Genomic DNA, 13,988 nt, shown 5'->3' with positions numbered 1-13,988 from the left:
GATGCTTCAGATTTTGTAAATGCCGACTGTATAGCAACCAAAGTCCCACAAATTCTAGCCAAGACACAACCACTGATCAAGACCCTTTGAAAAATCAAAAATAAATAAAATGTCAGGCGAGAAGCTTTGTTCCCCCAACAGAGAATTTAATAAATGAAAGTACTTCTCTGACCTTTTAAGGTTCACACTGGGAAAACTTAAACTTTCTTTTAAGGGCATCCCCAACCAACTGACTGCTCAATCAACCCATATTTAGAAAAATAAACCCCATAGTTAAAAAATATCTATCAAATGTTCTTCATACCCAGAACATAATTAAGCTTTGACACCCAGAATGAAAAGCCTCTCTGTCTCTGTACCAGACCAGATTGGTCTACCCATCAGCCTGTAATCAAGTCCCTCTGAATGTCACCATCAACTCACTGTGATGTCGTTAAGAAACCACATGCTAATATCCTTTTATTCTTGCGGGGCACCTTTCATCCACATCATCCATCCTGAAATGTCCTCCCCTCCAACTCTGAACATATGCCAGTGCCCACGCCCAGTGGATCCTCAGCTGAGCGGTGATCACTCTGGGTAAACGATAGCTCTTCTTCTGGGACCCTCACACTTCCCCACTCCTTCAGCGGTCACTTCCATACCATCTGGGGTTACTGCCTGTTTCCTGTCAGACACTTAGACCTGTTCTCAGACTGAACCTGAGTCCCTTGAGGAATGGCTTCATGCCATCCCCCAAGCTCAGCTCACAGTTTTGTGCACAGTGGACACTTAGTCAACAAGGGTTCTGTGGATGGTTTTTATTGTCTACCTCCAAAAAGAAAGTTGGATTTGAGCCCAACTGAAGCTGATCAGCCATTTTAAAAAACACAAGATGGATGGCAACTTGTGTTATCTTGATGGGAGGGTAGCGTTGCCCTCATCCTCCTGTCAGCAAGCCCTGTGAAGACATTATTCAGAAAACAAAGAAAGTGAATTGACTTGATACTTACCTTCTTCTTGCTTCTCTTCTTAAGGATTGTCTTTGTATCTGAAATACCTTCTGGAACATTATAAAAAAATTACAAGCCAGACCCAGGAACTTCAGGTAATCTTTGAGCTCCAAAAGTTCATTTCAGCTCCTCCTTAAAATTTTCATGGCACTGGGCATCTTAACTCCGTTGTTCCTCTATGAGGTAGTCAGTGTACATTCTCCAAAAGGTGATATGATATCTCCAGTTTCACTCCAAATGATTCAGATGGGGTAGCTGAGATCTCCCAGGAGGGCAAGGAGACTTGTTTTCCTCTGTCCAAACCCAGACAATTTTAAATGACATTAGATCTTAAAATTTGTGTTTATTAAATGCAGTGGAAGAAGTACAGCTAGCCACAGTACAGAGAGCAGACATACCAAAAGTTACATAATGTCAACATTTTAGAGGCAAAATAACCCTTAGGGATTGTATTGCTCTGACAGCTATTGCCATATTAATACTGCATAATAAACAATAGCAGTATTCCACAATTACTGTCCACTGCTCACATGTCCAGGCCCAGCTGGGGGATGCATCCTTTGGCCTTGGATGGACTTACTCACAGTCCTGGGTGTTGGCTGGCTCTTGACTGATCTAGGCTGGCCTCAGCTGGAGCAGCTGTGCTCTGTTGCACACGTCTCTGATCCTCCAGCAGGCTGGCCTGAGCATGTTCTCATGGCACTAGCAGAGGAAGCAGAGATCAGGAAGAGAAACCAGGCCCTTGTGTTATGTCTGCCAACATCCCATTGGCCAGAGCAAGTCACATGACTGAGTTCAGCTTCGGGGGCAGGATATCGGCAGGCACTACAAGTTACATAACCAAAGGTATGAATAGAGGAAGGGTGAAATAGGGGGAGCACCGCAGCAATCAGCCACAAAGACCATCAATTCCAGGGGTAAGAAAATTTTTCTGTAAAGGGCCGGTAAATATTTCAGGACATATCATCTCTGTCACACCTATCTGACTCTGCTACTATAGAGCAAAGACAACCATAGACAATTGCATAAACGAATGGGTGTGGCAAGCATGCTCTGTTCCAATAAAACTTTATTTATAAAAATAGACAGTGGTCCAGATGTGAGCTGCAGACAATAGTTTGCCAAGCCCTGATCTAGTCCATTCTCCTTATTTTACAGATAGGGACAATGACGTACAGAGGCTTAGGTGACTATCTCAATGTCACACAGCTAGTTGGTGGAAGAATCAAGACAAAAGTTCAGGCCTTCTGGCCCTAGCTCACTGCTTTTTCTCTTATACTCAGCAAATAATAACAAATAAGCCTAACTACCATTTGCTAAGCATCTACTACGTGCTAAGCACTGAGGTAAAAGCTTTCCAACATCGTCTCCTTCAGTCCTGATAACACTAAGAAGTATATATTCATATATTCATATTAACCTCATCTTTTAAATGAAAAAGCATCTAGAAAGAACTATGGCTGAGAGTCTGTCTAGATCTAGAATCTGAACTCTTACCTATGATGCTCTGCTGCTTCCCTACTAGTTACTAGGTTAAGCATAGTTTTTCTGCATTTTTCAGAAAGTTTTGGGAACTTTTGTCCCTCCCGCAAAAGTAGTGGAAATGACTCCTGCATTAGTCCCAAACAGGACTAATCAGCCACAATCTCCCTTCCTCTCCCTTCAGATCAAGATCAGCAGTTCTCAGGAAACTCAGCAGTCTCTGATGCAAGAGAAGTTGCGGGAGCACCTGGCAGAGAAGGAGAAGCTGAGCGAGGAAAGGCTCCAGCAGGAGGAGAAGCTGAAAGCCCGAGTCAAGTGCCTGATGGAAGAGAAGGTGGTAAGGAGGCCCCTACCCTTCCCTTTCATGCTGGAAGGATGAGATGACCTTCCCCATAAAAAACTGAGGGCACACATTTAGAGCAGAAACTTCAGCAGCAATCTTGATGGATGCCCTGGAACTAAATCAATTTAAGAGGGTGAATGGAGACTTCTCCGGTAGTTCAGTGGCTAAGATCCCACACTCTCAATGCAGAGGGCCTGGGTTCGATCCCTGGTCAGGGAAACACATCCGGCAAGCCCCAACTGAAGATCCTACGGGCCACAATGAAGCTCGAAGATCCTACTTGCTGCAACTTAAGACCCAGTGCACCTAAATAAATAGACATGTTTTTTAAAAAATAAATAAAAAGGGTGAAAATGTTGGAGGAATTAACATGAAGCTTGGGTCTTAAAACTCAGAGCAGGATCAACTTGAGTAGGCACGGTTATTGCAATTTCTAGAAACAGTACTTCATTGGTTTATACACTGCAGCTGATTTTACAGATCTGAGGCATTACTACAAGTCCTGGTTTATGACCGACAGAGTGTTTCTAAGTATGTGCAAGACCAGCCAGTGTTATTTCAGTCTTTTGCTTTCTGTTTATACAGATCAAGGGAATAAAATGGCCAAAATTGCTGCTTACTTTTCTAGAAAACGGCCAATTAAAGGATGCTACCAGAAGTGCCTCTCAACTCAGAGTTGCCTGTGAATCACCTGGGGATGTTGTAAAAAGGCAGATTCTGACTCAGCCCGTCTGGGGTGGAACCTGGGACTCTGCATTTCTGACAAGCTCCTAGCCAGTGCTGATGGCACAGCTCTGCAGACACATGTTCAGCGACAGAGTCTCAGACAAAGGTTTTACCCAAGCTGGCAGATAAGAACCACCTGGAAGCTGGTTGAAAATACAGATTCTTGGGCCCTGCCCCAGCTCCACTGATTCAGAATCTCAGGAGAAGGCCAGAAACTGCAGTTAATAGGCCAATTCTCCTCCTTTCCTTGTATTTTTTTTTTATATTTATTTATATATTTGGCTGTGTCGCTTCTTAGTTGCAACATGCAGGCTCTTCATTGCATCTTGCAGGATCTTTCATTGCAGCAAATGGACTCTCTAGATGTGATGCACGGGCTCCAGTAGTTGTGGCTTGTGGGCTTAGTTGCTCCCCAGCATGCGGGATCTTAATTCCCAGACCAGGGTTCAAACCCATGTCCCCTGCATTGCAAGGAGGATTCTTAACCACTGGACCATCAGGGAAGTCCTGAGTTGGCCATTTTTGATATTCAGGGACCCACCATGAATTTAACTACCTCCGTCACCATCACCCTGGATCCCTGGTTCATGACTTTGGCTGCACTTCTGTCATTCAAGAGATTAAAAAAAATGTTAAGGCCTTGCACCCCTCCCCCTCCCCCACCCCCAGATTCTGATCTAGCTGGGGTGGGGGTGCAGCTCAGGCCCTGGGATTGGTGAGCTCTCCCTGGTGGTTCCCACGTGCAGCCACCGCAGAGAGCATCTCCCACGTACCTCAAAACAGCAGCACCAGATCCACCGAACCCCAGCACCTCCTTTCTTCCACCAAAAAGGACCAGAACTGCCAGTTCCTCCATCTCCACCAGGAACAGCTTGGTGACTTCCTGCCGGGACCCTCCTTCTCTGTCAGACGCCCCAACTCTCCAGGCCTCTCCAAGAGGCAGCGGCCTCTGCTGGTTTCATCTCATCCTCTAATCCGTGCCTCACTACCTCTTCTCCTCTTTGCCTCTTTCTCTGCCTTTTGTGAAATAAAATATTAAAAAGAAAGAACCACATGACCAAAATCGCCTGTGAGCCCCATACAGGTATATAAACAATGGCCTTAAATCAAGACAGGTCCCTTCAGAAGGGCAATTAGATGTAGAAGAAAAAAAACAATGCCATTCTATAGAGAGGGAAATAAAACCAGAAAGAACCTAAAAATCTTCAAAACCTTCACAGAACTCTCCACCTGTTTCCTCTCTCTTCTCTGTTTAATTTCTCCCTTCCCAAATGTCTTATTTTAGTTTCAGTTTTGGTTTGACTGTTTTCCACTGTGAATGTACAGTACTATAGCCCCAGCCTGTTCACCACCACCTTCGGCACCAGCCTGGGCCCTCCAGATGCCCCTTTGTAACATTGATTCCAACAGACACAGGGTTTCAAGGGCTGACATCAACCCCCCTTTAATCACACCAAACTTCAGAGGGCACACCACCCCTTGCAGAGGGGAACACAAAGCCAGGGACCCACAGACAGACAGTACAGCTGCTCATGTCCACTACTGTCCCATTGAGGGTCATTCTTCCCCAGACACTTACATTGATTGGCTTGACCCCAGGGACTCATCCAGAAGTATCATCGCAGGCTTGAGTGCTAGGTTCCCCAATTTTAAATGAACATGGCACTGTCATCCCCCACCCTTTCTAAAAATATGTGTGTCAAAATTCATTAATTAAGCTCCTCCTCACAAATCCTGACTTGTCTTAGGACTCTGCTTCAATGGTAAGAAATTCTAGGTTCCCTTATAGAGCTTCTCTGGTGGCTCAGACATTAAGGAATCTGCCTGCAACGCAGGGGTTCAATCCCTGGGTCAGAAAGATGCCTTGGAGAAGGGAATGGCTACCCACTCCAGTATTCTTGCCTGGAGAATTCCATGGACAGAGGAGCCTGGTGGGCTACAGTCCATGGGTTGCAAAGAGTCAGACACGACTAAGTAGCTAACTTATGAAGCTATCGTTCTTTTTTAATTATTATTATGATCTGCTAACCACATCCCCCTGACTTATGCACACACTAATGGTTTAGATCAGGGGTCAGCAAACTTCTCCCATAAAGAGCCACATAGTATCTGTTTTCAGTTGTGCAGGTCATGTCTTTGTCCTGATTTCTCAGTTCTGTGGTTGCAGTGCCAAGGCAACCCACGATGAGCATGGTGGAGTTCCAATAAAACTTTATTTACAAAAAAAAGCAGACAGTGGGCCACATTTGGCCCACATGCCGTAGCTTGCCAACTACTGGTTCTAGAATCAAAGGGACCAGGGTTCAGTTTCCCATTGATGTGATTCATTGGTAAACATTCCTAATCTCTCTAAGCCTATTTCCTCCTCAAGAAAGTGGAAATGACAGAAGAAATGATTGATCTTTACTAGTGAATGATTATCATGTGACAAGCATTTCATGTTCATCATCTCATCTGCTGCTTCTATCAACCCAATGCAGGAAGCACTCTTACTGTCCCCATTGTACAGATGGAGAAACTGAGGTTTCTAAAGCTTCTCACTTGCCCAAGACTATACCCCTAGGAAGAATCAGCCGCAGGCTCTAATCTGACCCTGCCAACTCCAGACCCCATTATCTTAGGCCCTAGATATACTGTCCACAGTTTTCCTTGGGTTTGTTGTGTGTTGAGATGTGAAAGAGTTAATCTGTGAAGTGCCTGGCCTGGAGTCCAGATTCCTACCATGGTAACTATGTCTATTAAACAACAGTCATGACTTTCAGGCTTTGGAGGAAAGCATTACTCAAGAGAAAAACAGAGCGAAAGAAGCATTAGAAGAAGAACGGAAGAGAGCCCAAGAGCTGGAGGACCGGTTAACCCGCCAGAAAAAGGTATGAGCTCGGGGAGGCAGAGCCGGCCTGAGCCCAGGGCAAGGTCAGGCAGCCAAGACGGACTCACCTGGGACACTCATCTGGGCCTGCCCACCCCAGCTGCCAGGCTCTCAGCTGCCCACAGTCTCCCCATGGGGATGCTGTGAGTAGTAAAGAGTTCACCTGCCCATGCAATGCCTAGCAGAATCTGGATTCCTGCCGTCGTAATTCTGTCTGTTAAACGCCGGTCATTGGTTTTCAGGCTTTGGAGGAGACCATTTCTCAGGAGAAAAGCAGAGCAAAGGAAGCATTAGAAGGACAACAGAGCAAAGTCCAAGAGCTGGAGAACCGCTTAACCCACCAGAAGGAGGTACGCAGCTCGGGGAGATAGGCGGCTCAAACCCAAACCCAGCTTGAGGGCCACGTGGAAGTAAGTTTCAAACCACAGCTGATGGGGAGTCAAGCATGGCGGAGTTTCCTAGAGGGATTTGTCCGTGGGGGAGCTCAGCTACTTTAGGAATAAGCAAGTGGGACTCTAGGAGAGGACCCTAGAGTTGTAACCTTGCGCCTACAATTTACACAAAAATTGTAAATGTCATAAAATACAATCCTAGGGGACACATCAGGATTGGTAACATGTGTGTTTTCTGCATGGAGACTACATCCTGAATCCTAAAAATGGAGGAATTTCAGAATCCTGGGACTTTAGGGCAACGTGAATCCAACAACATCCTAAAATGCCCCACACTTCATTTCCACCACCAAGAAATTTTCTACAGCCCAGGGAAGTCCATCCCAGTGTTGATGCCTTGGCTAGCAGAAAATTCTTCCTTTAGATTGAGTTGACTCAGATTCTCTTTCAGAAAAGGTTCCAACCCTCCACCCACCCCTCTGGGCTCCTGCAAGTCCCGTCTGCTTTCTCTTCACAGAGTAACCTTTTAGATGCATAAGAATAGAGGTACCAGCTCGTCTCCAGACACAAATGCCCTTCACAGGCCTGGAGCCTGGCCTTGGTCCCCTCCTCTGAGCTGCGACAGATTAACCTGTGACAGATTAGCAGCTCACTGGCTGAAAAGGGCTCATAGACATGTTATGCTTGGGCCTAGAGTGTTTTATCTTGAATTCATAAAATTTACTGACAAATCCAGATTCCCATCCTCTCTTGAAAAGTCAGGAAGACTGGCCCTCCTTTCTACTTGCAGCAGAAATGGACTGGAGCTGAACCAAGTAGCAGATGTTTGCCACAGTCCCCACCACTCCCTATTGCATTCAACACAACTCATTTCATTTCAGGTAACTGTTGAGCCCCTACAGGCATCTGGGTTTGCAGCCCATCATCTGCTTTCTTCCTAAACTGTTTGTAGCCAAATCTGGACAGTTTTCCATCATGCAGTGGCCTAGAGCAGGACTGTCCTCGCCCCATTCAAAGATGTTATACTTCTGCTGATGTGTCCAAACTAGGTTTGGGGAAAGCCTTATTACATTGTTCACTTGAATATACTTACCTTTGGTCACTCTCAGATCCCTGGGTCTTTTTTACTCGACGTTCTCATTTGTGCTTCAGTCCTGGGGCAGTGTAAAGGGGTGAAGAGTGAGGCTTTGCATCCAGATGAGACATGGGTTCAGATTCCGGCTGGGCTGCTTACTGACTCAGTACCTACCTTCTTTAAAGGATGGCTGTGAGATAATGGTTAGAGATCATGTACAATGAAGTGTTTGACCCAGAATCATCACTCAATGAACGGTGGCTATTAATACCATCACTGTACTTCCAGTGCTGTTTAGGCACTTACTGTATGAACCCTCCACCACATCCCTACCTCTCAGAGTGAAATCCTTGCCCCGCACCCCAGGAAGGGAAAAGAGGAACCTGTGAGTAGAGCTCATGCAGTTTGATCCTATCCAGGGAGGGGAGGTGTTTACATGTTGGGTTTCACTTGGGTCTCTGGTGCAGATGTGCTCTGCAGGCCTGTGTAAATAGTGTCAGCGCCTGGTCCTGAGTTATTTCTCCAGGGATGGCGAGGAAGAGGAGGGTCTCCCAAGGGTTCGCTGGGGCGAAATGCCACTGAGAGGTCATCTGCACAGGGATGGGAAAGCCCCTTGAACTGAGCGGTCTTGAGGTCATGGGGCACTTCAGAAAGGAGATTTAAGGACAGGCTGATGGTGGATAGCCCCAAGGCAAGAGGAGTTGTGGCCGGGTCACCCACACCATGGACAACATCAGCCCGCTCCTCCAGGAGGACCTCTCTGTGGCTTCTTGTGGGAAATCTGAAATCAGAACTCAGACACAGGCTTTGATCAACCTCAGACGGTCACGTGAGATTTTTCTTTCCATTAGACCTTCCTCCACACTCTCAGGGGCTTCCCAGGTGGCACTAGTGATAAAGACCCCACCTGCCAATACAGGAGACACAAGAGACACGGATTCAATCCCTGGTGAGGGAGATTCCCTGGAGGAGGGCATGGCAACCCACCCCAGTATTCTTGCCTGGAGAATCCCATGGACAGAGGAGCCTGGTGGGCTGCAGTCTATGGGGCCACAAAGAGTCGGGCACGACTAAGTGTATTGCACACATGCATGCACCACACTGTCAGATGAATATCTAAGAATGACAGAATCACCAGGTCACAAGGCTGGTTTGGAGGTAACTTTAAAGGTTAATTCCCAAGACCCGCCCAGGAGTGTGGAAGCAAAATGTCCAAGGGGGACAGAACTTGGGCCTGAGTTGTGCAAGGACAGCCTTCCCTGTGATGCCCAGCTCGGCGGCATAGCAAAGTCCTGAGTGTCGATGTGAGATCAGACGCAGTGGGGCAGCCAAATGTCTTACCCCTAAACCCACCTCAAACTTCAAAATAAACGTGGAGCTCCCATGATGTTAGTGCTCTTCTGCTTCGTTGAGGGCTGGTATTGGAACCGCTGAGTGTTGGAGTTTTTTAAACTGCTTTTCACTGAAAAAAATATACAAAAGTATATACTATTTCATCCATATTATGGATTGAATATTTTTGCAGGCTAATATAGGACCCTAACCACTGGCTATAATGGAAACCACATTCCAACTTCCAGACATCTGACAGCCAATGGTGTTTAAAACACAACCCATTCCAGGACTCCCCTGCTAGTCCAGTGATTAAGATTTTGTCTTCCAATGCCAGGGGAGTGGGTTTGGCCCCTGGTTGGGGAGCTAAGATCCCACATGCCTGGCAGCCAAAAAACCAAAACATAAAACAGAAGCAATATTGCAACAAATTCAATAAAGACTTTAAGTTTGGTGCATATAAAAAAGTAATAATAATAAAACCTATTTGAGAGTTGAGGTGCCTTTCTTGCAGTGACTAGAAACAGGGGCTTTGCCGGCAGCTTCTATCCTTCTGCAATTTGCATAAACCATTTAACTGAACGGCTCATCAGCAAGTTGCTTCCTGGATAAAAAATCCCTGATTATGGGCACTAAATACTAACCACAGCCCTCTCATCCCCTCAGAGCTTCCCTTGTGAGGTTGGTCCCCTCCCCTTCCAGAAATATGTATGTGTGGCTCATTAATTCAATACACTGCCCTCTTTTAGAAACCTGATTCTACTTCAGAGATTTATTTCAATAATGGGAAATTCCATTATTAATGAGATTCTTCTTCTTATCAGAGAGGCGGCCTGGCACGATGATAAGAACTCAGACTCCGTAATAAGACAGGCTTGGTCGCCTTTCCTCACTGGCTCCCTGCCGGGGCCTCTGCACACGAACAATATGCAGGGCTCAGTCCTGGCCTCTCCACTAACAAACTGCAGGACCCCTGGGTCCCCAGGAACTTTCCACTCTTTAGTTTCCTCACCTATAAAATGGGGACACAACTTCTCTGTGGATGAGGATGCTATGAGAATAAACTGGGTGAGGAGCACTGGCCTTGGGCCCTGGCACATAAGACCAGCCCCCAACATTTGAGCTACTGTCGTTACTATTGGTATCATGCTTACTAGCAATTTCCCCCGCTAAATGTGCAGGCAACCAAAAAGACCGGTCATTGATTTTCAGGTTTTGGAGAGCAGCATGGCCCATGAGAAAAGAAAAGCCAAGGAAGCCTTAGAGACAGAAAAGAGGAAAGTGCAAGATCTGGAGAACCACTTAACACAGCAGAAGGAGGTATGGGGAGCAGAGAGAGAGGACGTGGGTGGTGGCAGCCGAAAGCCCTTGGAAGCAGCTTCAGAACCAGATGCAAGACTGTGTTTTGGTACCCGGATGTAGAGCAGGTGGTAAAGCAGGCTGATGGGGAGCTGTGCCGCTGATCAGAGTGGCTGATGTCACATCACAGGACTCAACAGCTGTATGACCCTAGGGCAGACCACCTCACCTCCTGGACCAGTTTCATCATCCATAACATGGGGAGGCTAACTACCCCTGCATCATGAGATTAAACCAGTTAGTGTTTTTCGGGGCTTCCCAAGTGGCGCTAAAGACTTGGGTTCAACCCCTGGGTCAGGAATATCCCCTGGAGAAGGACATGGCAATCCACTCCAGTATTCTTGCCTGGAGAATCCCTTGGACAGAGGAGGCTGCTGGGCTACAGTCCATGGGGTCGAAAAGAGTCAGACACGACTGAAACGACTTAGCGCACACAGCACAGTGTATATTAAGTACTTAGACCTGCCCTCACCCACAGAGGACCATCTCCATAAGCCCTGCTGGTCAACTGCCTGGGGAGGAGAGATGCCCTCAAGGGGATACGCCTGGTTGGAGTCTGGGTCAGTCCTTCAGCCAGCATCCTCTTCCTCCTCATCACTGAAAGGTATTTAAGAGGCAACCCAGCGTGGGCACAGCAGAACAACACCCTCCTGGCTCCGTCCTCCTAGTTTCAGAGATTCCCAAGTAGACCCTCCCTGGGCTAATGGTCAGGTGTAGAGACAAACGATGCAGAGGAAGATGGAGTAGACAGGAACATAACCAGCTCACACGGCAGTCACATCAAATAAGCGCCCGGGGTCAGTGCCTTCTGGAACAAATGAGAAGTACACCCTGGAGGAGAGTGATGTGGGAGGGGAGAGGGGAGTCCAAGCACCAGGCCGGGGCAGAGCTGGTGACATCCCCTACAAGTCCGGGAACTGGGCTCACCAGCCTCACCTGCATGGAGCCACCATGAAGGCAGACCCCCAAGGCCAAGAGGAGGGATGGATGCCCAAGCCATGCCCTGAAAGTCAAACAGGGGCTCCCTGGAGCCAAGAGGCCAGGTGGCAGTGCCCTTAGTGACCTGTGGTGGCATCTCTAGGAGCTGGGCTCCAGGGAGTGCAAAGAGACACATGCCAGCCCCTTGGAACGTCCAGAAACAGCGGACAACTCAGTGAATTGTTTGATGCAGTTGTATTCATCCATCTGCAAATATTTATGGAGTACCTGCCATGTGCCAGGCCCTACTGGGTGTCAGGGATACTGCAGAGCACTAGACGGGCCATGGCCTTGCCCTCGTGAGCCCGCCGCTCTAGGATGGAGGGCAGACAGCCATGTAAACAAACGCCCAGGTGACCCCAGAACCACAGGCTGTACAAAACCAGCATGAGTTAGAGAGTGGCCAACAGGCAGGGAGGGCCTCTCGTATTTGGTGACATTGAGTGAGACCTGGAGGGCAGAGGAACACTACAGTGACATCCGCGGGAAGAGAATGCCCCAGGTCAGGGGTCCCAAGTGCAAAGGAGGGCGCCTGAGTTAGCCAGGGGGTGGTGGGGACAGGGCGGGAAGAATGAAATCACACTGGAACAAGATGGAAACCAAAGGGGAGGGATCAGGGCAAGAAGGCCAGAGGGAGCCGCAGAGTGGGGGGCAAAGCGAGGCGTGGCAGGAGAGCTGTGTGGGCCAAACGAGTTGATACCAGTTCCTATTGCAGCTCTGCCCTAACGTGTCGTGTGACCCTGGGCAAGCCCCTCTCTGTGCCCTCATCTGTAATGTGGGTGTAGTGACAGAGATTTGTTATGAGGAGTCAGTGCATTCATTGTGAAACACCTGCCCAGGTGAGCTCAGAGTCCAGATCGAGTGGGGAGGACGGTGTGCATGGCGGGGTATGGGGGCAGGACAGTCAAGCAAAGACCTTGGCAGGGAAGTGAGGTCAGAGTCCACACAGGGTGAGGGAACACCGACACAGAGCAAGCCTTGTTAAGGGGTAGAACCCAGGCTGTGGTCAATGGCATCCCCCAGGCATCCCTTATACAGGTGGGCTAAGGGCAGAGTTTTATAGCATGCGCCCCTGCTGAGCAGGGTGGCAGACTCTGGGCCAGCCTACGTATGAACACTCAGGTGCATCTCCTGCCTCCATGTAGGGTGGGGCTTCAGTCAGGAGGACAGCTCAGGCAAGGTCCAGACACCAGGTGGCAGAGTGGCTAGGGCGGGGCACTGGCATCTGAACTGGCACCCAGTGGTGCGACCTTGGCCCATTACTCGTCCTTGTACTGCCTCATTTACAGCCTCCATGCCCTTACCTGCAGAATGGAAGGCAGATGCCACCTGGGGGGTTGCGTTCACTACACGGCGCAGGCACTCATGTGCAGCGTTTACAGAGCCGGCAGCATCGTCATTATCATTTTCATCTGTAATTTTCCAAACAGCACAAAATAAGAGAAGGGCGCACGCCCTCCCACAGAGCATGCGGTGGCCTCTTACATCAGGCAGGACTCAGCCTGGCAGGGTGGGGACTGGATGGTCTCAGGCAGACTTGGCAGTGGGAAAATGCCAAGCCCATGCAGGGAGGAGAATCAGAGTCCAGGTGCAGCGGCGAGGCCTGTGTGCAGCGCGGGGCAGTGGGGATGGAGGCCAAGGGCGCGATGCGAGAACCAAAGGGTTGTTGGGAAGATCATCTGTTCTCCAGGACCACCTGTCCCCAAAGCATAACAGTTTTCAATAGTTTTCCCTTTTTACCCAATAATGCACATTCGCTAAAGAAAATTTAGAAGATCCAGACCAGTGAAAAGAAGAAAATATAAATGACCATAATCTCAATTGCCCCAAAATAGCCATTATTTACATTCTGGTACATATCTTTCCAGTCTTTTGTTTATGCATAGATAAATTATTTATTTCATTAAAATGTTCTCGTGGACATTATATTTATGTGGGAGGCATCACTCCAAGAGTTTCAACAGCTGCAAATAGTTTCTTGACCCCACTCTGGCTGTGTCCCTCCTGGGGCTTGTGTAGGTGAGGCTGGGTTCCAATCCCCTCCCCATCTCAGGATCTATGGGGTAAATGTTCTCTGCAGCAAACTGTCCTGGACTTCGGTTTTTAGACCCAAGCCTTCGTAGGTTGGAGAGAGACCGCCGGTGTCCTTTGAAGCCACAGACCTCAGGCCTACTGGGACAGGAGGCATCCCCCCACCCCCACCCCTGCCCTTGGCCTCACTTGCCCCACCTCCCAGAAGCCGGGTACCAACAAGGGACCACATTGGTGCCACCGTCTGTCCGTTTAGTAGTTCAGTCAGTGGCTCAGAATCAAATGCCTTGACCTGAGCACTCACCAGCCTGTCACTTCCTGCACACCAGCCCAGAAACCCTGAATGACGAATAACTCTCTCTTGAGGACATAACTAACCACGACTTGACTTCTGGTTCTCATGTCTCTC

At 48.3% G+C, this 13,988-nt stretch overlaps 1 protein-coding gene across 1 annotated transcript in view; it reads left to right on the top strand.

Annotated features, from left to right (window-relative positions):
* The window catches only part of FHAD1 (forkhead-associated (FHA) phosphopeptide binding domain 1), a 165,177-nt gene that overhangs the window by 113,201 nt on the left and 37,988 nt on the right, over positions 1-13,988 (top strand). The window contains exons 15-18 of the mRNA XM_010850050.1: positions 2,659-2,819; positions 6,306-6,413; positions 6,655-6,762; positions 10,424-10,531. Coding sequence (XP_010848352.1) covers positions 2,659-2,819; positions 6,306-6,413; positions 6,655-6,762; positions 10,424-10,531 — 485 coding nt within the window. The remainder of the gene's footprint in view (positions 1-2,658; positions 2,820-6,305; positions 6,414-6,654; positions 6,763-10,423; positions 10,532-13,988) is intronic.

This window comes from Bison bison, unplaced genomic scaffold (assembly GCF_000754665.1).
Source record: "Bison bison bison isolate TAMUID 2011002044 unplaced genomic scaffold, Bison_UMD1.0 scf7180017864289, whole genome shotgun sequence".
Lineage (NCBI taxonomy): Eukaryota > Metazoa > Chordata > Mammalia > Artiodactyla > Bovidae > Bison > Bison bison.
The sequence above is the reverse complement of the archived record's forward strand: the minus strand, read 5'-3'. Positions and strand labels throughout refer to the sequence as shown.